Source organism: Staurois parvus, unplaced genomic scaffold, assembly GCF_062004578.1.
Source record: "Staurois parvus isolate SC_StPar_1 unplaced genomic scaffold, SC_StPar_1.0 ptg000264l, whole genome shotgun sequence".
Classification (NCBI taxonomy): Eukaryota; Metazoa; Chordata; class Amphibia; order Anura; family Ranidae; genus Staurois; species Staurois parvus.
In genome coordinates this window covers 10,747,337-10,771,987 of record NW_028318060.1, presented here as the reverse complement: position 1 = coordinate 10,771,987, position 24,651 = coordinate 10,747,337, and the positions used below count along the sequence as shown (strand labels likewise).

General features: G+C 37.4%; 1 protein-coding gene across 4 annotated transcripts in view; it reads left to right on the top strand.

Moving 5' to 3' along the window:
* COL12A1 (collagen type XII alpha 1 chain) overlaps positions 1-24,651 on the top strand; it is a 252,311-nt gene that overhangs the window by 200,169 nt on the left and 27,491 nt on the right. For 3 of the 4 annotated variants that reach the window (XM_089681387.1, XM_089681390.1, XM_089681388.1), the window contains 7 exons: positions 6,985-7,134; positions 9,015-9,092; positions 11,050-11,136; positions 11,552-11,605; positions 17,537-17,632; positions 17,890-17,943; positions 18,089-18,142. In XM_089681387.1, coding sequence (XP_089537513.1) covers positions 6,985-7,134; positions 9,015-9,092; positions 11,050-11,136; positions 11,552-11,605; positions 17,537-17,632; positions 17,890-17,943; positions 18,089-18,142 — 573 coding nt within the window. Of the gene's footprint in view, positions 1-6,984; positions 7,135-9,014; positions 9,093-11,049; positions 11,137-11,551; positions 11,606-17,180; positions 17,207-17,536; positions 17,633-17,889; positions 17,944-18,088; positions 18,143-24,651 lie in introns of those variants that run through there. The other variant, XM_089681389.1, reaches the window with a different exon arrangement.

Genomic DNA, 24,651 nt, shown 5'->3' with positions numbered 1-24,651 from the left:
ATGGGCAATTCCACTTTCATGGGAAAAAATAGCCAATGAAAAAATAATATAGCATATACAATTGTTGCATGAGCCATATTGTAATTCAATGGCTTTAAAAATTACCTTTCTTTTCAATCTGCAGCGCTGTAATTTTCTGTAAAATTCAGTGCATCATGGCAAGCTGGAGGTGTTCTGCACACCAATGGTGTGCAGAAGACCCCTCAAAAATGTAATTTCCTGCTTGTGTGATTGGCTTGATTGACTGATTTTCAGAGAGGTCTGCGCAAAGATACAATTCAGATTTTAAGCATCTCCTGCAACAAAAATTTCCTTTTTGCTGAGATACTCCCAAAGGGTTAATCACTTCTAAGGGAATGCTGCCCCTGCAATTTTCCTCATTAGAACACAAGTGCATCAGCTGATTGATAATAAAAAGTCACTCCCATTCAGATTCACTCTGCACAAGCAGCTTTTTCTTTGAGGCAGAAACTGGTAGCAAAGTTAAAATTCCTGCAATGCACATTGACCATCCAGGGGAAATTCTTTTTTCTTCTTGACAAAAGACAACGTGATAAAAAATAATGTTCTTTAGCAAGGAACATACATTCCACATTAATAATTATGTTATCAAAATTAGTATGTGCTTTAAATTGCCTACTGCATTGCTCCTGTTTCTTTTTGCTGAAGGCTGCCATTTTGCTGAATCCCAGAGTCCCTGAACAGCAGTAAATCATAAAGTGGAACTAAATCCATCGATTTTATGGTTTCAAAAAACATTCAAGGAATGCTGGGATTTCTAACTGTGACATTTGCTTGTGTCCTCAACCAAACTGTCAAACCATCAAATGGTTGGTGTCATAACTGATCACATGTGCAGCACCATGGCAGTTTCAGATTAAACAGAAGCAGCTTCTGTGGCTGTAAAGGATAGGAGGGTTTAATTCTGCTTTAAGGCTACGTTCACACTAGCCTTGTGTGCAGGCGGCAGAGAGGCGTTTGGGAAGCGTTTTTACCGCTTCCCAAACGCCTCTGCCAATTCTGCACATTACAGCACATGGTGCTGTTCTAACAGGAGCGTTTGCGTCACGTCGCATTGCGTCGCGGCAAGACGGACGCCTCTGGTCGAGTCAGGAGGCTTTGAAGCCTCCTATTCTCGTCTATGGTGCCGCTCCGCAAACACCCGGCCGGCGTTTGCGGTGCGGTTGCGACGCGGTTGCGGGGCGTTTGCAGAGCGGTAACACCACTCAAATGCATTATAGGCGTTTGTGGGGCGTTATTAACGCTCGGCAAACGCCTAGCAACCGCCGCTAAACCGTGCATGCAGCGTTTGCGGAGCGTTTGCCGAGCGTTAAAAACGCTCCGCAAACACCGGACCAACGCTTGCCAAACGCTATAGGGGCGTTTGGCAAGCGTTGGCAAAACAGCCTAGTGTGAACGAGCCCTAAGGCTGTTAGCAGATCGACCTTTACCAATTCTGCAGTGCCTAAAATGGAGAGCAACTGAGCATGTGCAGAGCAGGATGAGATAGTGTATTATTGGATTTTAAACAGTATAGGTACTTATTTTTAATGTTTTACACAGTTATAGCAGCAAAAGGGGCCAGCCTGATGTGATCTTGCAGGACTCAATTTGCAGACTAAAGTTACACTTTAAGGTTAGCAGGGCATCAAGGGGATAATTTTTTTCTTGACAAGTAGATAATTTGGTAGTAATTTTATTAGATAATAATTGATATTGCACATGATGTAACTGAGTAAATGATTTACATAGATTAGGTATGTCACAAAGAACCCTGGGAAGCTGTCTCCATACAGTTTCCTTTAAAATGGTCTTCTGGTATGATTAACAAAATGCCCAAGTATTTGAGCTGAGAAACTTATATAGGATTTGAGATAATACCAAGTGCATTAAAAATGGAACAAAAAGGCTGGCGTCTGGAAATAACAATAAAACCTAAGTTCATCTCCACAGCTAATAAATGGAATGGTAAACAATACTGCAAATAAAACAGGTTTTCACTAAGACAGTTAATCCAATAATTGTTCAGTGTGCTGGAAGTAATTAGAATTTGCTTGTAACAATTTGAGATTTTAATACATCTGCAGTTAATTATATATATTGAAATCTGAAAAAAGAAAATCAATGAATGGCAAAATAACATTTGCTAGAAATGCTGGACAGCACACACACACACCCACACATATATATACGTATATACAGTGGGGCAAAAAAGTATTTAGTTAGCCACCAATTGTGCAAGTTCTCCCACTTAAAAAGATGAGAGAGGCCTGTAATTGGCATCATAGGTAGACCTCAACTATGAGAGACAAAATGGGAAAAAAAATCCAGACAATCACATTGGCTGATTTGGAAAGAATTTATTTGCAAATTATGGTTGAAAATAAGTATTTGGTCACCTACAAACAAGCAAGATTTCTGGCTCTCACAGACCTGTCCCTTCTTCTTTAAGAGGCTCCTCTGTCCTGCACTCATTACCTGTATCAATGGCACCTGTTTGAACTTGTTATCAGTATAAAAGACACCTGTCCACAACCTCAAACAGTCACACGCCAAACTCCACTATGGGGAAGACCAAAGAGCTGTCGAAGGACACCAGAAAAAAAATTGTAGACCTGCACCAGGCTGGGAAGACTGAATCTGCAATAGGCAAGCAGCTTGGTGTGAACAAATCAACTGTGGGAGCAATAATTAGAAAATGGAAGACATACAAGATCACTGATAATCTCCCTCGATCTGGGGCTCCATGCAAGATCTCACCCCGTGGGATCAAAATGATCACAAGAACGGTGAGCAAAAATCCTAGGACCACACGGGGGGACCTAGTGAATGACCTGCAGAGAGCTGGGACCAACGTAACAAAGGCTACCATCAGTAACACACTACGCCGCCAGGGACTCAAATCCTGCAGTGACAGATGTGTCCCCCTGCTTAAGCCAGTACATGTCCGGGCCCATCTGAAGTTTGCTAGAGAGCATTTGGATGATCCAAAAGAGGACTGGGAGAATGTCATATGGTCAGATGAAACCAAAATAGAACTGTTTGGTAGAAACACAACTTGTCGTGTTTGGAGGAGAGAGAATGCTGAGTTGCATCCAAAGAACACCATACCTACTGTGAAGCATGGGGGTGGCAACATTATGCTTTGGGGCTGTTTCTCCGCAAAGGGACCAGGACGACTGATCCATGTCCAGGACAGAATGAATGGGGCCATGTATCGTGAGATTTTGAGTGCAAACCTCCTTCCATCAGCAAGGGCATTGAAGATGAAACGTGGCTGGGTCTTCCAACATGACAATGATCCCAAACAAACCGCCCGGGCAATGAAGGAGTGGCTTCGTAAGAAGCATTTCAAGGTCCTGGAGTGGCCTAGCCAGTCTCCAGATCTCAACCCCATAGAAAACCTTTGGAGGGAGTTGAAAGTCCGTGTTGCCCAGCAACAGCCCCAAAACATCACTGCTCTAAAGGAGATCTGCATGGAGGAATGGGCCAACATACCAGCAACAGTGTGTGCCAACCTTGTGAAGACTTACAGGAAACATTTGACCTCTGTCATTGACAACAAAGGATATATAACAAAGTATTGAGATGAATTTTTGATATTGACCAAATACTTATTTTCCACCATAATTTGCAAATAAATTCTTTCCAAATCAGCCAATGAGACTGTCTGGATTTTTTTTCTCATTTTGTCTCTCATAGTTGAGGTCTACCTATGATGCCAATTACAGGCCTCTCTCATCTTTTTAAGTGGGAGAACTTGCACAATTGGTGGCTGACTAAATACTTTTTTGCCCCACTGTATATACATACTGTATATTGTCTACAAGGAATGACCTAGACAGATAAAACTATTTAGGCACCACATCACAGTTATATCAAGAACCAAAGAATGGCATAGAGCAAGAGTATTTAAAAGGTGCTGAAATAAACAAGAGGACTTTAACAGTACTATAAATATCAGCATCTATCTAATGTAATAAAATATATTTTTAAATACAAACATATTATAAGTTAGGATAAAATTTCAATACAAAACCACACTGATATAATAAGACATATCTTAAAATGCAAGCTCCATACATAGATTATATCCTTAATAATGTCAACAACGTACAGAGGTATTTCAAAAGAGTCAAGGCTAGTGCCTCATTTGGTTTTCACTCAACAGAGTTAGAAGTCATCTGATGAGCTTTCGCAATCATAAATTCCTATACTCCATTGCCAACATCAAATGCTGGGTACGTGCTGAAAAAAGCAATTATACAAACATGTCCAAGAACAGCATTGTTCAAGTCCCATTTGGAAGTGCCATCAATCATCAATATTGTCAAAGATATGCAGTACACTATGTAAGTTTATAAGCCTAACCTAGGTTAACTACTTGCCCTCCAGAGGATTTACCCCCCTTCCTGACCAGGCCTTTTTTTGCTACTCGGCGCTGCACTATTGCAACTGGTAATTGCAGGGGTATGCAATGCTGCACCCAAACAAAATTTATGTCCTTTTTTTCACACAAATAGGGTTTTCTTTCAGTGTTTTTTTATTTTTTTGCGCTATAAACATTTTGGAAAAAAAACTATATTTTTTACTTTTAACTATAAAAAATATATATTAAACTCAAAGTTAGTCATAATTGTAGGCCAAAATGTATTTCACTACATGTCTTTGGAAAAAAAATACCAATAACTAATTGGTTTGTGTGATAGTTATAGCGTCTACAAATGGCAGTGAAGATATTGGAATTTACACCACTTTTTGCTATATGGCACTGTGCTAGTTTAACTGACAATTGTGTGGTCATGCAAAACTGTACAAAAATGACATTTGTGTCCTTTTTTCAAACAAATAGAGGTTTCTTTTGGTGGTATTTGATCACCTCTGGGGTTTTTTTTTGCACTATAAACAAAAAAAGACAGAAATTTTGGAAAAAAACCCTGAACCCTGTGCCCTGAACTGTGCCATGCTGTACCCTATACTAATACTCCACTAGTGTGTGGTAGTGATGGAAGCAGTCCTTGAGGCACAGACCAGGTTGGCCAGGACAGGAGGGATAAAAAAAGCGTGTTATTGGTTACTGCACCATTGGAGTTTTATCTCTTATTTTTGCATGACCATTATCTGGTGGAGAGGAGTAAAGCAGATTTCAGAAAAGTCTGTATGAAGTTACCCCTTTTGGAGACACACAAGTGATACATGCCAACCATGAGAATGGAAGGCATGTAAATTTGGTGAGTGCATACCCAGAAGGGGAGGCGTTTGTTAAAGGCACGTGGTGTTTTTTGTTTTGGGAAAACTTTGAAGATTCATCACCTTGAAAGAGATATTCACATGTCACAATGGACTATACTTTTATGCACTGATTGCAAGTGATTGATGCAAGTCACATGAACGTTTTGATGTTTTATATACTTTTTTGATCACCGCGCCACGTGACTATTGATGTTCATTTATTTGCGCAAGGTATATTTGATTTCGAGTGGCAGCAGTGTTTTCTTTCTTTTTTCACAAAATTAATGTGAATTATTGATTCACTTTATATTTATTTTATTTGATGTATGCATTCAGCGCAATTGTTTTTTGCTTTATTGTTTGACTATACTAGCAATGGAGGCTTATTGTGTATGTGAGCGTGTTCCTGGCAATCAAGAGGTTAAATGTGATGAGTGATGTAGTGATGGGCAATCTGACGCTATCTGGGAGGGATACTAACTGACGCTAATGCTATCTGAAGTCGCCAGTGACACTAATACAGTGATCAGTAAAAAAATCTGTACACTGTACTAATGGCACTAGTGACAGGGCAGTGAAGGGGTTAACTGGGGGGAAATCAGGGGGTTAAATTTGACCTAAATGTGTTTTTACTGTGTGTGTGTAGTGCTTTTACTCATGTGGATCTGCTTTCTTCTCTCTCTGGGACGGAATGTGGCCAGAGAGAGAAGATTTCATCATTTTCTGTACCTATGTAAATGTAAATACAGGTACAGGAAGATCTCTGATAGGGCAGGGATCAATCATCAGATCCAGGATGAACATCACTGGCCTTAATCTGATGATTGATCAGTCAGTCACCGAATCACGGCACCGGAGGGTCGGTGTGCGCTCCCCTGTCTTGCGGTCACTGCGGGAGCACGAATCACATATATAGCAGTATTTCTGCTATAGGGTGGACTTAAAGCAGTTAAGAATAACCAGTAAACAAAACATCAAAATCCTTACCTCAAAAGGAGCTTCTCCAAACAGGAAGGGGGAATAGGATCCCTTCAGGGTGCTGAAAAAAGAAAATTTCAGTCTATAAACAATTCATTTTCAAGTATCTTTTTACAGATTTGCTGATCCACATTTATTTATCTGCATTTCACAATAAAACCGTGTTATAATTACAGAAGAATTTTGTACAGAACTACCATGAATGCCAGCTGGTAATATAGCACTGTATTAGATTGAAGTTACAAGGGATCACTTTTCAACTTAAGTGTCCTTAAAGCTCATATTTAGTAACTAAATACAGAATATGTGACTTAACACTTTTGTTAAATTATATTTTTGTATATTTTGAACGTTTAATGACTGAGATGAGGTTTGCATTCTGCGCTTATGATGTAGGGCATCCTGGTTAATGACTGAGTATACAGTATATAAAACTATATGACATGTATCGTATACATTACAAACTTTTTACGTATTTGTATGGCACTAATGCCGTTGCATTAATGTAACTTTAACATTTCTGAAAAAATGCTCAGGTTTCCACAGCATCTAGAAAAAAAGTGTGAATGTCCTATTTTATGTACAATATCAGCATGCTTATTTTGTTTCTCACATAAAAGCAGCTTCAGTTTAATGTATCAGTTGTTCAAAATATATAAGCTGAATTTAAGAGATTGAGGTACTGTACACTATGACTGACTTTTGACAAATGCCTGGTAGGTAAAGATTGAGTAACATGTATTGACCATGTACTTGTGATATTATCATTTGTAGGTTCATCTTGTGGTATCTACAAAATATGTGAGAATTTATGTTGACTGCCAAGAAGTGGCTGAGAAACCAATTAAAGAACCTGGCAATATTACAACAGATGGATATGAAGTGCTTGGAAAACTGACAAAGGGGGACAAAAAATCTGCTCCGGTAACTATCTTTAATTTCTTGACCTGGAAGGTAATTTCTTTGACAAATAAGTTTTGATAGAACCAGTTTTACTTTGCCTTCTGAAAGATGCCCAGACTTGCCATCTGGCAATCAGTTGCAGAATTTAAAACAGTACAATGCAAAATGTCAAAAAAAGGAAAATGAAAGTCCAGATGGCCACACTAATAAAGAAATTACCTTTTATTTAGAAAATCCCCAGACAGGGTAAAAGCAAAGGAAATAGCAACAGAGGAGAGGGGCAGGATAACTTGCTGACATATGTTGCACTACAGTAGCACTACACAGTCTCAACACTGCTATTAGTAAGAGCTACTGTAGCGTGAAAGATGTCAGGGGGTCATCCTGCTCCTCCACTGCTATTACTTTAATGCTTTTACCCTGTCTGGCAATTTTCTAAATGAAAGTTATTTCTACACAAGTGCGGTTGTCCAGACTTCCTTTTTTCGGAATTACAGAAATATTGGATTTTGTGTTTTATACACTAAGACTGCATTTTTGCCATTTAGACATTGATTAACACAATAAAGTTAATTTCTGTTTTTCTGTGCAGGCCCCAATATTGTTCCATTGTAATTTACTGTATATTTGAAAGTCTTTTGTAATTTACTGTATATTTGGAAGTCTTTTTTCCACTTCCATTGTAAAATGCCAAGTTAAAGTTATATTAATTTTGAGGCTTCTGTCACATGCCAAGTATAATGGACTTTTGTGTTTTTAGAAAGAGGGAGGCTAACTCTAACTAGGGAGAAAGGCTGTTTTTGAACTAGGAGAACAGTGACCATTAGCATTCTTATGTTCTAGCTGGAAGCACAAATTACCAACTTTGCTGTACTTCCTATCTTGTGGTGTGGTTTAGATATTCAGCCTTTGTGAATAAACATATTGTCTGCCATTACTTCAGCTCCACCTAAAACTCAACACCAGACAAAGATATATTTTGCTTTAGTTGATAGTGTAAGTATTCGTGTACAAAAACTCTCTATATGAGCGTTTTTTTCTGCCAAGGGAACTGGACTTTTTTTAATCCCAGTGTGCATGGACCCTAAAGGGTTGGATCCACTGTCATTTTCCGCTGTCTTTGTTTCCATTTGAGAGATTTCCCAACTGCTTCCTAGCTTGATTAAAAGGTATCACAGAGACAGGAGGAAAAATCTTTCCAATGGGAGCACATAATACTAGAAAAACATTTCTTTAAAGGTTAGAGCCTCTTTCAGGTTTTTATTGATGTCTGTGAATATCCAAGTGACCCTTGTCCTCTTAATTTGTTCTCCCAGTGAGCTTGCAAGTACAAAACGGTATTGGCTGGAGTTTGACTTTAAGTTTTAAGGTTACCCATACATGTGTAGAATGGAGGAATGCAGTCACTGTTCTGCCAACAATTTTCCACAAGGATCCTTCAATTTTTCGCAAAACACCTCACAAAATATACTAATCATAGCTGCTGTTTTATTTCTTTGCCTTGCAATGAAGACCAAAATTTAAGTCTACTACATATTTTCACTTTTATAATTTTCAAAATGAATCTTCTCTCTTTCTAACAAAATACAACACATGTTTACTTATATTGATTTTGAAAAACAGACAAGCAGTTACATTCATTTGCTGACATTGTGTTCTGATTTTAGTGACATTTGTTTTGTGTGCTGCATCAAGAAGAGAACTCAGCATAGCAATTGAGAAACATGCCAAACAAGTAGAACTAAAATTAATTTACAAGATGACATCATACTTTCTAATTGCCTACAGATGTTCGTGTGTCATCTGTTAAAATGTGGATGCTAAGCAAATGTCCTGAAATGTCTGATCAAAAAATACACAAATGACATGACAAATAAACAAGCTTTCTGTCTTGTTTCCAGTTCCTGCTCCAGATGTTTGACATTGTATGTACTGTAACCTGGACAAGTAGAGATAGATGCTGTGATCTCCCTGCAATGGTACGTATTCAACACAGCATAGCATAATACATGTGTCTTTTACTGTATACTTGCTTCTGAAAAAAAAACTTAAACCTTTTTTAAACATATACATTAAAACATTTAAATATTGCCATACATTGTTCCTTATACCAACTTTTTTAATGGTTCTAGCCCAAAAACCCATTGCTTTTCCTGTTCCATAGTTCTACCATATACAGGCACCAGGCACTAGGGACTCTAGGGACATCAGCGTTCTTACATATTTTTTATCATTTTTGTACCTGTGACTTTAGTTGTCATTATTAAAATATTTACTGTGCTTTATTCTTAGCATAATACTTATACACTGGGGTCACCTATAGACAAACAACTTTGAGGAAATGCTTTCAATTGGCAACAAGCAGATCATGAGAATTTGTAACTTAAAAACTATTAATGGACTAAACTTTTGTCCACTAAATAACCATATGCATGCTATCATAGTTGTGTGCATCTACACATGCATTGTATGTGGCTAGTGAATAATGTAAGACAACTGTTTTTGTTTGTTCAGCCTGGTTTAAGATTACATTAATGTGACTACCAATTATATTCTTTAGCAAATCAAACCCTTAAGCTTGTGCCTTTAATTTATTTGACAAATCATAACATCTGTAAAAGGCTTAAGCATAGTTTTAAAGAGATTAGATTATATCCAGTGATTTTGGTGAAACTCTGTTGAATTGCAGGATTGTGTAATGCACCTCATAAATCACTGCAGAGTTTCGCAAGGCAAGAGTATCATATAGTGACATTTGAAAAAACACGATTAGTTGCCAACTCATCAAACCTTTCTGGTAAAGATATTAAATCCACTTATTCTAATAAATCATTGGCTGATGTTTACCGTGTTTTTATCATCTTACTGATTACACAAGTACTTTCCTACTTAGCACAGGAAAAGATCTAAAGTGGTAGCCAGTCTGAATGTAATTAATTAAAAACCTTGCCCAGTACAAAAGCATTTCGAATATCACATGTCTCTAGAAAGCTGTGAAGATATACAAAGAGGCAATGCAAAATCAAATACATTGTTGGCAGTTTGCATATCATAGAATAATATACTTTGGGAAAGTAGCCTTGCTTGAAACCATATGTGGCATTCCTTACATCATCTGCTACTCACGTTTCAGCCAAATCTAAACAAAGTTGGTGTATTTGGCCAGCACAGATTCTCATCTCTACTTACAGTATGTAATCATCTGTTGTGATTGTGACCTAAATGATTTCTCAAAGTGAAGGTGCAAACATTAGATAAATAATGTTTAATGATGGATATTTCTACTGAGAGTCTCAGGGGTTGCCCCTGTTTAACTGTATCTATTGTATTACAATTACTTGGATCTGTTGAAACTATAGTAGTTTCCCAAAGCTACAGCTTTCCAATTTTCTTTGGTGAAGATACCATACACATGGTAAATTTACGCTATGCATTCAGGGTACCCAAACATCTTTCCAGTCCAAAAACAGTGCTTTTATTCAAGTTATCTTAACAGGTTAAACTATTGTTTTAGGACATCAACTGTTGTTCTAATGCCTCAACTAAGCCTATCATTAAAAACAGGAACAAGAGTTTTAGATCTTATACTTCACAGTTATGAAAGAATGTATAAAACAAAAATAAGTCACTTTATTTTTCATTGACTGGGCTATATAAACAAAATTCACTCGGTGACTTGCTTTTGGCCCAGAATATGCTCACTGTGGTTTTAAAAACTTTCAGAAGCTTTCTGCCATGCATCACAAACTTTCAAGTAACTCTAAATGGGAGCATATAAATTATTGTGGCAATTGTTAAAATGACATTGAGGAAACAAAGATTGAAAAAAGGACAGTCATCTGACATTTCTCAGAAAGGTGTGCATGAGAGTAAATATACAACACAGTTCATTGTGTATCCAACATGTAGTATTAATGCTGTTTTTTTTTATTTCAGAGAGATGAAGCTAAATGTCCAGCATTGCCACATGCTTGTACCTGTGCACAAGATAGTGTTGGAGCTCCAGGACCACCAGGCCCATCTGTAAGTACATTTACCCTTTTTGTCATTTATGGCTATTAAAATACATCTTTGTTGTGTGTTTGTCAAATTGTAGATGGAATAGTTGACTTTTCTGGTTTCATTGTGAAATTAAGTAGTCTCACCAATTTGAACATATTCTTTTAGTGTTTATGATATATATACAGTGTAGGCAGCATCTCTAGCAAAGTGCTGTTAAGCCAGATTTGCATGATGACTGACTAAGATTGGCAGTAATGAAACACGAATGTGCTCATGTGAAGAATTTTAGGTGGATCTGTGCCAAATATGTTAAAGTGGAAGGAAAGATATATTCTGTAAACCACAGACATCTAGACATTTTATGAGAAGTGAAATGATTATTACATAGTCTTCCTTGAAGCCTGCTAAATATAATTAATATTCTCTTTATGTGCAGGGTATTCCTGGTAGCAAAGGTCCCAGAGGTGATAGGGGTCCAGATGGACCTGCGGTAGGTTTTTTTAATTCTCTAATTAGAATTTGCTTTTTAAATGTACAGTAATCTGTGTTTGATTTACCATGTATTCGATAAGTAGTCTTCGGTAAATGGTGCATTAATTATTTAACAGGTCTTTTTCCAGCCTTCTGTGTCAGTATGATACTCCTTTTGGGCTGCATTAGGATAACGTATGCAATTGGAGTTTTTACCTGTGGCAGTCTAGTGCAATACATGTTTTTGTTTAATTGTCCAACTGTATTAGTGAACTGCACTACTGTTTGTCTTCACTATATTTTCAAAAAAGTAACATCTGCATCTGTATCTGATCATTTCTGCAATCATGTCTTCCAAAAATGTCAGTGCTTGAAGAAGAATACTAGTGAGGGTTCACCCTTGGCCATTCATAGTAAACTTTCTTACTTTCTTTCATTCTTGTTTACTTACCTTCATTGGTAATTTTTGATCTTTTAGATTTAGCATAGGCAAGTTTAGATATACCAGGGGACTAATAGGAAAAGTTATTTATGTCCCTTTCTCTCAAACTGTATGACTTGTCAGACTTGAAGTAATGCTTTGTCTCTTCTTGTCACTGGTGATCTAAAACTCAACCTCTCTTAGATACTCATTACCATTTTGCTTTACATTCTTTTTTGCTGAATAGTATTATTAATAGTCTTGTAATGAAGACATATGTGCAGCTAGAAATCCTCTATTCATTAAATAAATGCACATTCAACTGAATAGGTCTATTGGTGCTGAAGGAGCTATGGAATTACATAAGCATTTTTTCAGTTCCTAAATTAATGTAAACATAAAAAAAAATGTGTTTTTATATATGATGCTTGCAAAATTGAGATTCCTCTGTAGGATAGAGTAGCTTGCTAATGGTGGCTTAGAATAGAAGGGTGGGAGGTGTGCCAGGCTGATGGCTGCTTAGAATAGATCTGTCACTCCTTTAAATTCTTCCAATTGAGTTTTTTGAGCATATTAAATGGACACTCCCAGGGGGTTCCTTTGGTAATTGTACCATTCTGTTCAAATAAAAGGTGTTGCAAAGACAAAAGAAAGGTATAATTATATCTTGTATGTTACCAGGAAACTCATTGGAGCACAGACTCCTGAGTAATTGGAATATACAATTAATTTATTGTCAAAAGTCAACATACAGCAAAATGTATGTAGCACTGGTTAGCAGGTAAACACAGCAAACACAATGCCAATTAGAACCAAACAAACAGGGATGATATTTACAAAACAAAGTTCTGTGTGAAGCTGTATACAAGTATTTACAGAGAACACTTGAGTAGGGCAGGATAGCAATGGGTAATATTATGAAAAGATTGGATAAGAAGCTAACACGGCAAGATATAGGATTGGAAAATAGCAAGGCAGGATGCAATATTGGGAAACTGGGGCCCCAGGTCAAGTTAAACAGTTTGAATGCTAAGTCATTTGACTATTGAGGAACTACAATGCCTCCCAACAGTCAAGCACAGGTAGAAATCAATTTAATTAATGTATAGATTGCAGGAAAGTTATTGATGGCCACTGGAACCACATGCTGCTGGCTGGTAGAACACAATAACACAGTTATGGCTAATCTTATCTAATCAGGATTACTTCTACTGTGTCCACATTCCTATTTAATCAATATCAATTTACTGTAGCCATAAATTAGTTCAATTGTTGCCTGAAACCTTTGGACAAAGGTAAATTGAATTTACGATTCAAAATTGAATTTACGATAGCAAAACAACTACGGTAAATTGAATTTACGATTCTTTAACTTCCATTTAGTTTTGGAAGACTCACTCTTCACTAGTTCTTAAGGTCCTCTCCAAGCTCTTCCTGTGAATGAGTTGATCTTTCTAGGTCTTGCAGTGTATCAAGCTTCCAGTGGGCATTGTGTTGGACACTGGGAATCAGAATGCAGTTGGTGTGTCACACACAGTCACATCATGAAGCACTGTAAGGGAAACTGCTCCTCTTCCCTTGAGTCCCAGTGGGACAGACAACAGGCACTTTGCAACTCATAAACTCTGTTGGTGTGATGTGGAACAATGATTTTGCAAGGCTGCAGTTTAATTTTGGGTGGGATGCAGGCAGTTTCTGCTGCTCAGTCTTGGAAGAGAGGAGGACAGGGAAGAATGTATGACTGCATGCTGTCACATTGGATGACTGTAAAGGCGTATCTATGAAGGGTTTTTGTTACCCATCTATTTATGAGGAATTTTTTTTACCCTTTTATTAAAGTATACTGTATGTGAACCTTTACCTTGTAAAACAACTGCTTCAGTTTAAAATAGAAATAAAAAGTGAAACACCAATCTTTCAAGTGAAGGGCTGTGTGTGTGTGTGTGTGTGTGTGTTGGGCATGTTAGCATAAATCTAACCATTAGATTACAAACAGGCTGTGCTTTCAAGTAGAATGCAAAGAAGAAAACTGGCCACTCTTGGACAGATGTACTTCCATTTCTTGACGTAGTCAGTTTGAAACAAGAAAGAAGAGGGACTTGCAGGATCACCAAGTATTTCACACAAAGGAAGCATGTAAAGAGAACAGGATACTTTTTTTTATACAAGTACATGATACAACAGATACATATCAGAAATATGAGATGTTAAAAGAGAAGTATTGAAATAGTTTTTTTCCCCCCAAATTATACTTGCCTAGGTGGATCCAGCTTCTGCCCCCTGCTGGCTCTAAGTGTGAGAACTCAGCGATCACATAACTGCTGATCTCTGAGTTCTCACAGCTGCCCTGTAGGTCACTGCTGTCTGCTCTGTTCCCCCGCGCTCACTGGAGCACCGGGCTGTGGAGGGGGAGGAAGCGTCTGGCTCAGGCTCTTAGAAGCTCACTGAGAAGCTGAGCCAGGTGCCTCTCCAGACCCTGGGTTGGATTCTGACTTTAAAGTCAGGATTTTTCCCCTGCCTGGACAATCTGAGGTACGTCAGCCAACAACAGGCTTCACCCCGCTGTCAGATGAAAATGGGTCACAGGAGTGCAGAACGAACTGCACTTCTGTGATCCACAGGAGAAGTACAGACATAAGAGCTTTTGCTGTACTTTCCTTTTAAGGTAACATATACGTTTTGCCCCTGTCTGACACCTGGAGTGGCCTTATGTTGCATAGGCTTCACAGAATCAGTGACTACACATAGATATGTTTTAATAAATTCTATAAATCTTATCTTAAGACAATAGAAAATATATTGCATATTGTGCCTATGTAGTGCTGGGAGTGAGAAAAATCCCTGTTGGGTATTATAAAGTGCTTTAAGTTTTAACTGTACAGGTTTGCTGAGAATGCGATTATTGACAATACTTTTGTTACCTGTTCATTGGCACAGCTTGCAAACTGAAAGAAATCATACAGTTACAACAAAAGCATTCACACAGTGATGGAAAAACCACTCTATTGTTGTGTGTTTTATTAGTCTGCTGTTTTAATGGTAAAGACAAGCCTTAATTCCTAAGACAAAGCCATATAAAGGTGACAAGGCGCTCTGCTGAAAAGATAAGGTGCTAAATACTTGCTGTCCACTGCTTCTTTTTCTGCTTCTGTAGTCTGCTAAGGAAGTTCTGATCGTATCTTCCCCCATTATGAAACAGTGAAGCTCTATAGCAATCTCTGTGCTCTTGATGGTGGTGGCCTCATCAACCATTTTTCTTATTCCCATTCAGTAGCCAGAGTGCTTTAGGCAATTGCGGAACTACATTTAAATGTTTTGAACTGTGCCTTAACAAACTCCTGCCATTTTATCAACTTCAGTCTACAATTTCATAATTTCCCAACATGCTGGAAAGCCCACCAAACCATGTCCAGCTGTCTTGATATTTTTGTCAAGTGATCCAACGTTCCTTGGATTCTCATAGCGATCAACAACATTCCTGTAATAAGCATTACAAGGAAACCGCAACTCTGGCACCCGAAACCTGCTCCACTCCACAAGAGAAGGAGGAGGATGTTACATCACAACACAGATTGCTCTGTCTGTTCACCCAAAATGCTGTTAAGATGCTGTACCTGCATTTTCACGTGTTGCTCAATGACATTATCATAGTAAAATAAAAGTTAAAGAAAGCACCATGATACCCTCTGAGAGGTGAAACCTGATGCGGGCACCCCCCCCCCTTCCTTTCCTCCCAATCAGGTTTGCCAGTGCTGCAGAGGTAAGGAGGGAGATTAAAAATGTACTTAGCATGTTTCACGTTCTACTTGTCTAAATGATCCTTTGGTGTTTTTTTTTTTTTAATTGTTGTTCTACTTCTCTTCTCTAATAGTTAGTGTGCCACATCCCAAGCCACAGTGCTTGGCCCCTTACTGTTCTGGTTATACATTGCCCCCCCCCCCCCGAGAAAATGGTTCAATACTAGTATACTGTATGCTGATAAATGTAGTACTTAGGGGTACATTTCTGCAAAGTGTTTCTCTTCTGTCTCCATAGGAATGGACAACCTTTGCGTTTATGGCAATTGTTTTTAATAACACCTTATGCTAAATCTACTATATCGTAAATTATCTTTTACAATTAGCAGTTATCACTTAATTTGATAAGCTCACTATGTCACAAAATCACTCTTGACTGTGTCCATCACCCTTCATACCTTACCTAAAAATAAATAAATAAAATCTCCATGTTAAGCTGAAAAATATCTCTGGCATCCATCCTTATCTTACCAATGCAATTTCCAAAATACCAACGCAATAATTTTCCCATCTTAGTTGTATTAATTTTTTGCTACTATACTGTACTAACACCTGTACTTCTTTTCAGTCACTGCACTGGCTCTCTTACTTCAAGGTCTAGCCAGAAACTTATAGACCTTAAATGTAATGTCTTCAATAGTGCTCTGCTTGATCCTGATCTCCTATCCCTGTGTATATCTTAAAACACACTTTTAGATAACCAAATAAATTATAAGTATGTGACCTGTAACCCTATATTCTTATCATCTCCCACTCAAGATTTGTTCCTCATCTTTGTCTTGTTATGTTCTTTCATTTTTTTTGCAGAGTGTTCTTTAATAGTATTTTCTTCAAATGCTATCTGAACCCCCCCCCCCCTTTTGGGAAGGCTATAATATTTCCTAGTGATTTATTCACCTGTTCACTTTACATTCTTCTCCATTTTCCTCACTGTCCTATATTCTTCTATAATTCAGTAATTTTTTTTATTGTTGACACCTCTTCACATGGTAATATACTGGTTACATAATTACTTATGTGTCTATGGTTTACCTACATATTCTAAATGATTCATTACAGATATCTGCCCATGTAAACAATTCAACTTTGTGCACAGATTTATAAAAACTGCATGTTGTGTTCATTCTTGGCTACATTGCACATATTACCTTGAATTATACGAAGGGCAAAAAGAATCTGGGGAAGCTGTGCATGGCAACCAAGCAGCTTCTATTTTTCATTTTTAATGCCTGACAGTGATCAAACTGAGGCTAGAAGCTGATAAATTCCCCAAAGTATTTCAGATTATGAAGATGCAATATAAACCTAACATAATAGTTATTCCAAATACATTAACTTAATATGTTGTTTTGAATATTACTGCTACACTATTGAAGGATTGAAATTATACATGGATTTAGAGGTAGGTAAAAGGTAAATGGTTGTTGTGGTCATCTTAGTCTTGGTTATGAGAAAACTGATATTAGTTAAAAAAGTAGAATCCCAGACTTTCATGTTAAACACAGATCTTACCAGCTTCATATCTTATCTAATAATCCTGTTTGTCCTTTCAGAATAAATTATATATTTTCAGTTATTCTTTGTAAAATAGAATGTCTTTGAGTATTTGCCCAAAACTTTGATTTGCATGTCCTAAAAATGGCACACAAGAATGTCAGAATTGTATTACAATTTTTTTTGGTGCAGAGATCTTATTTTCATTCTTTCTTTTTACTATGCCCTATAATACAAGGGCCCACCAGGTCAGCGAGGTGAACCCGGTCTACTTGGCCCACAAGGCCCACCTGGTCCACAAGGGCCACCTGGACTTTCTATTCCTGGAGAGCCTGTAAGTTCAGTGTCACTTAGTAAATGCATTCTATAGATTGGTACAAAGTGCAAATAATTATCTGTTTTTATAGCCATGTTGTTTCTAAAATTTGTATTAAATTAAATATAGTTATGAAATTAGTATGTAGTTCATACATAACAGAAATTTAAAATAATGCTTTATACTCATTGCTCAGTTGTATGTTTATGTGTTCTAACATCACAGGTACTATCTACCATTATTTGTTTCACACATTTGCGTCTTTTTTTTTTAAGGGTCGTCAAGGACAAAAAGGCGATCCGGGTGATCCAGGATTACCAGGAAGGATGGTATGTTGTATAAAATGCACATATATATATATATTTTGCAGCAAGCATACTTTCAGTTTGCATATTCTTGGCCACAAGATGCTCAATGTTAATGATACACAATTTAGCATAATTTATTATTTATTGAATTAACTTTTTTGTTTAGGGGTCTCCCGGGGTAACTGGACCACCTGGACCTATGGGACCATCAGGAGCAAGGGTATGTATCTTAAATTCTAAGAAGTGACTAGCTAATCCTGTTGTATAATATAGTAATAGACCATCAGGCATAGGTTTATTATTAATTATGACATGCTTTGTCCCTCAGTATTAAAATAGAAAATCAGAATGAATTGCATATTTAAAACTTTCAGGTATTTTGTATGCACAAACCAGTATTTTAGGTTCATTATTTGTGTGTTTATTTGTGCATTATCTAATTTGTTTTTTTTTAACTCAGCAGTTAGTAGAACTGAGATAATCTTTGATCACAGTATCATGTGATTGCAGAATTACCAATGTTGCAAAGCCTTCATTCATGTTCTTAAAGTGTTTCCAAGGTTACATGACCTGGGAAGACCCTGGAGTGTATCTGAAAAAAGTAACAACTTTGGAATTCCTTTTGAAATCCATAACCCTGAAACTACAGAGATTGACCAAAATCAAATAATATTTGACAATTTCAAAGGATGTCTTTACACAACTGCAGATTTTTCTTTAATTTTAGCTAGGTTGTTGCAGACCATTGCTTTGCAGACAGCCAGTGATCTTTGAGTCGATTCATTAGAACAGGAAATAGAAAACCAACTGGAGCTATTTTCAGTTCTCCAGTTTTAAAAAATCAACTCCTTAATCTTTTGTTAGTGGTTGTCTCAGCTGACAGGAAACTGAAATATTTTAAGCAGTTAATACAGCCAATCACACAACAGTAACGATGATAGAAATTCTTAAAGCTAAACTCCAACCAAACAGCTACATAAACAGGTGTAATACTCACATTACTATCTGACAAAGGATTTGTAATTTGTCTTGCAACTTTTGTAATTCATACACCTCTGCCAGCTAACACAGCCAGGAAGACAAAATAAGGAATACCTCGGTGTCACCCGCTGTAGCCTTCCAATTGTACAGTTAAGAATAAGCAACTGTATTCAGTCTGCTCTCTTCTTCTATTCTATGTTCCCTGTTAGCACAAGTACATGCAGTCAAGCTTGATTAGCTCCTAGTGCTGTTCTTCCTTCTCCCATTTTGAGAACTGTTGTGCCAGAGATGATAGAGGGACTATTTTAACACAGGTCCATGTACTAGCTGTACGTAAAAGCACATTTTTCTATTTTTAATGGAATACACAACTATATTACATTTTATTTGTATCTGTATGGAGTTCAGCATCATACCACAAGTTCTTATCCAAGGAGTACATAAACTTGAAGTGGAAGTCCAGTCAAGACCTAACTAAGCTTAAACCTGCTCCCACCCCCATTCTAAGCCCCCATTCTATACTAATGACCCTGTAAAGGAAAGACATGTATACTTGTCTCATCTGAGGGCACTTCGATATGGTCATGTAATCGGCTCCCAAAGCAGATTCAGGTGAGAGGAGGGACAGCGGACAATGGATGTCTCATAGTAAGCCCATGGGTGACATCACTGCCCAGGCTCTGCAGACTTTGTTGCTGCTCTCTTCTCTCCCCTGAAGCTGGTAACTCAGGAGATCACGTGACCAGACTGGAGCGTTCTTAGATTAGGTAAGTATACACATCTTTTCTGTACAGGGTAGTTAGCACAGGGCTTAGAATGGGGGAATGGGGGTGAAAGAAGGTTTAGGATTAGAGAGGTTTTGACCAGACTTCCACTTTAACTGAAAGTGATAGTAGCTGTAAGGCTATTTACAGCAAGGTGGACATACCTTTTAATGTTATTTGTTTGTGTGGGCATTTTTTTTGCATGATTAATGGAAACTCACTTGTTTGCATATATTTTTTTGACACTTTATAATTCCTACTGTGTGAGCTCACAGCACCCATTTGGAATTGGTCATCTTACTGCTTCCTTTGCCTGCAGTAAGTCTCAGACACATATACATTTACAGAAAATGTGTTAAGCTGGTCATACATGTGTGAGTGTTTTGCTGGTTGAATGTAAAACACTGACCCGATTCCCCCAACCAGTTGTAGGACTGCACAGATCAGCACTGCACACTATAGTCTGCGGTGCTGATTGAGCAGCATGTTTTCCAACAGGGTGGTTAAAATGAAGTCAATCTACCAATTTACTTTTTTTCAGCCACCCTGTTGGAAATAAATGCTCTACTGATCGACATCTGCTCAACCATGTTGGTCATACATAAGAAATTTTGTAAAAGTGTCTCACGTGCACTCTAAAAGAGGCGCAGCATGCACCAAATTTGGAGACACTTTTACAAGACACTTTTACAAAATCTGTCTGTAAATCTTTATGAATTCCAGAGTATGTATTTAATGGTGAATGCTTTCTGCCAAGTAGGAGAAGGTAATTATTACTTGTAGAGTTAATCCTTATGTGTTAGACATACAACCTGTAAAAAACTCAAAGCACAAGCTGGAAAACATCCTCCCTAGCCAAAACATTATTTCCTGTAATCCCTTTTGTAATAAATGATCCAGTAAGAGACTTTCCAGAACTTTTTTGCACTGTAGATGGATTTATTGTTTCCATCTCAATTGTTTAGCTGATCCACATAGCACAAAATCAAATCACAGAATTTGCAAAGAAAGCAAAGCATAATCTTTCGAATCTATATTTTTAGAATTGTTTTCTTCAAGCATCAAAGAAGAGTCCAGGAGGGAAAATTTGGAATATGCTACTGCCAAACAAAACAAGGCTTATTTGATTAGCTGATATATGTAACATATTTGATTCTATCACATCTGTGTTTCTGTCTTCCTGGACAGTGTGAAGGCTAATGATTATTAACTATATTTCAAATGAATGCAATAGATTACTTCTCGTTCAAAAAGCAACACTGGTTTGCAAGTTTGCACCATGTATGAATCTTGGTCATGGCTTTAAAAAGTGGGTGCGGTTTGATGATGAAACTAAAAAATGTTCAGTTTTGCTTCTGTGATTAGTCCAAAATAAATGTTCAAGTTTTTTATTGGACAGAGCTTCCATAGTGCATGGCAAAACTACAAGCCACCAGCATGCAATTATGTCCTGCTACACTACCATGCAGATTACCAGAAAATACAATATACTGTATTACCAGAACAAAATCTTATACAAATATTATATGTATTGCGTATGTATTGAGATGCAAATTCCTATAGACTGATTTTTGTTATCAGAATGTTTCTGAATCAGAGTGCAGCCTCTTGCCACATGCTTCTCTGCTCTGATAGTTTTCTCTATCAGAGAACTACAAATCTTATTGTTTGGAAACAGGGAACACCTTACCTGTTTTTTGCAGGCTTGAATTTAGTGTATTCTGAGAAGTTATGATATCACTATTAAAGATGATTTACAGTCAGATGTAACATATAAATGCTAAGATAAATACAGCAAGTAGGCTGTCCCTGAGCAAGGTTAAAAAAAAGCAAAGTTGTAGTTGTGGTTGGTGGCATATCACCTGGGACTATCAGTAAATGGGCTCTCTGTTATGAAAGCTTCAGGCTTGTGGGGAGGACAGATTTTTCACACTCATATTGGAATGGTTCTCTCTCAAAACAGCTATTGCTCTATTTCTGAGACTCTTTCATGTGCCAGAGGTGTACAAGATTTTCTGAAGCCAATTTTCATTAACACAGAGGCATATCATAATGAAAATTGTTCATACTTTACTTAAATGTCACCATCAGAATACCCTGGGAGGAAGCACTATTTTTGCTCTGCCTTGTCCAGCACTACACAAGCTTTTATACTCCTTTTTTTCTAAGGCCTTATTTTTAATAACTCTCAGTCTCTTGGTCTGTGGATCTGCCCTGAAGCTTCCTCAGCTTTTCTATTTCTATTTCAGCCTCATTTGCTTTTTTGTTTACAGTGGTTTCATCCTATCCTTCTTTACTTTACCTTATGGAATTCACTCTCTCAAGCAATGAGCTCACCTAACTTTTATCTCTCCTCAGCTCATTATCTAGCCAATCTAAGCAGATAAAACCCTTTGCTGTCCTTAGGCACCCAGTTATGAAGGCATTTAAAATAGTCAATTGCCTGGCAGACATTGAAGCTACAAACATGGAGTAGATACCACTTCACTTTGCACATACTGTATGCATCACACATACTGAATGCTGCTGCCAGACTCATCAACCTTACCAACTGTTCAATTTCTGCTGCCCCTCTATGCCAATCCTGCCATTGGCTGCCACTCGCCCAATGAATTAAATTAAAAAATACTAACAATAACTTACAAAGCCATCCACAACTCTGCCCCCAGCTACATCGCTAACCTAGTCTCAAAATATCAACCAAATAATTCTTTTCATTCCTCCTGCTCTCTAGATCCCTTGATACCTCCTTCCATGCTTACCTCCAGGACTTTTCCCAAGCCTCTCCCATCCTATGGAACACCCTACCATAATCTCCCTAGCTGTCTCCTACTCTGTCCACTATTAGGTGATCATTGAAAACCCTTCTTTTTAGAAAAGCATATCCCACCTCCACATAATAACTGTATTTCCACTTTCTCCATCAGTTCTACCCCCACAGTTATTACCGTTTGTAACACTTGACCATCCCTTGTAGATTGTATGCTCTAACAAACAGGGCCCTCTGATTCCTCCTGCATCATATTGTAACTGTACTGTCTGCCCTCATGTTGTAAAGCACTGTGCAAACTGTTGGTGCTATGTAAGTCCTGTATAATAATAATAGTCATGAAATGTGACTACACTGACCACACTGTGCATACAGCCTGAGAAGCTGTAACCAACCACTAAACCATCAATTAAAAGGGTAAATTAACAAATAAATAAAATAAGCGCACACAAACACATGCACACATATATATATATATACTGTATACTGTAGAGCTGCTATTCACATAAAGAATATAGCAGAATGTACATTCAACTACATACCATACATATTTTCAGAAATAATTGCACGTGAAATGTAACTCCCTAACAGGCTCCCGTTTCTGCTGGTATATTTCCCTCTAAACTGATAATGCTGGTCCAATGCTACATTTGTCATATAATGGACATATGGAGCACTATTTGATTTCCTTAAAGCCTCTGTTTAGCCTTTCTTAGCTCTTCTAGGACTGTGGCTTGTGTTGCACACCCGGCCCTAACTAATGGTACACACACTTCACATTCTTTTATAATGTTCACATTTACCTTTTTCACTAAACTAAAATATAACAACTTAACAAGAAAACTGATGTGAAACAAATGGGCATACCTCTGATCAGTGGCACATTTCAGATCAGGTGAAATCGTGTGCTGGTCTATACCTTAATGTACCTGGGGAGAGATGACATAGAGTCACATTGGCATCACTAATAGATGGGCATCAGAATTTGCTGTATGATTCTCATTCTGACTAATTACATTGGTTATGCCATCGGCCATTTTTTTGTTGCAGGGTCTAGTCAGATCAAAGTGATAAAGTAGCTATATTCTGCTGCTTTGAAACCATTTTAGAAAAGTATATCTTATAACAATACTTGGCTCTAACCCTGCATCCTTTGATTGATAACTCATGTATTATCTTGAGGATTAACTAGAAGGATTATGCAAGGCAGGTTTTATTTGGATTTATACCAATGTAGAGAAATAGAACTATGTTAACCAGAACAGAGGTAAACAGACGACTGTTTTACTAGGCACATCACATTAAAAGCCCACCTCATAATCTCATAATGACTTCCAGATTTAAATAGTAGAAAATCATTTAGAAAAACATGCAAGACAATCACAGCAATAGATCAGGATAGATGTCATATCAGCATTGTCCTTGTTTTAAAAGGATTACTAATAAACCATGTCAGCCAAATTATAAAATGAGAATCCTCAGAAGCATGGAATTTACTTGTTATTTTACATTAAAGCCAAACTCCAGACAAAAAAATATTATTTTATTTTGAATTGGGAAGAGTAACCTTTATTCCTGGTCTTCTTCGGTTTAAGCCCTGTCTCTTTAAAAAAAATAACATTGACTGAGAGGACACGGGAAAACTGAGAGAGTCTAGCTAGAACTGAAAAAAACAAGCCACTAAACAGCAATAGATGACAGAGGGAGATACCAAGCTACATAGTAAACAAGTTTTAGTAGTCCAAAACCAACACTAGATGTCAGCAGACATCAAACAATAGTAACCTGATACATTTAAATGCAACAACAGAAAATATACATTTAAGTGAGACAGAACACACTCACTTCCTGTCCTTGCGATGCTTATACTAGAAATGGGGAAAATCACAAGGACAGGAAGGCATGGACAACAAAAAAAAATTGTCAGATGTTCTAACTTTTTTTCACCCAGCATTCAAAGGCTTTTATTATCCCGACTCAATCAAGAATTAAATAAAATGTTATGGCTAGAGTTGGGCTGTAAAGTATCCCAGAACTTATCTGAGGTTGGGTTGTAAATTATATATTTTCAGTCTAACCATGATGTCAGTTTTTATGACTGTTTAGACCAGCTTGGATATGTATGATTTCAATAAATTATATTGTGTTTTTCTTTCTTTGTTAAGAAACATGTGAAATGCTCCTGTGTTTTATACGTTATCTTCAATTTGTTTA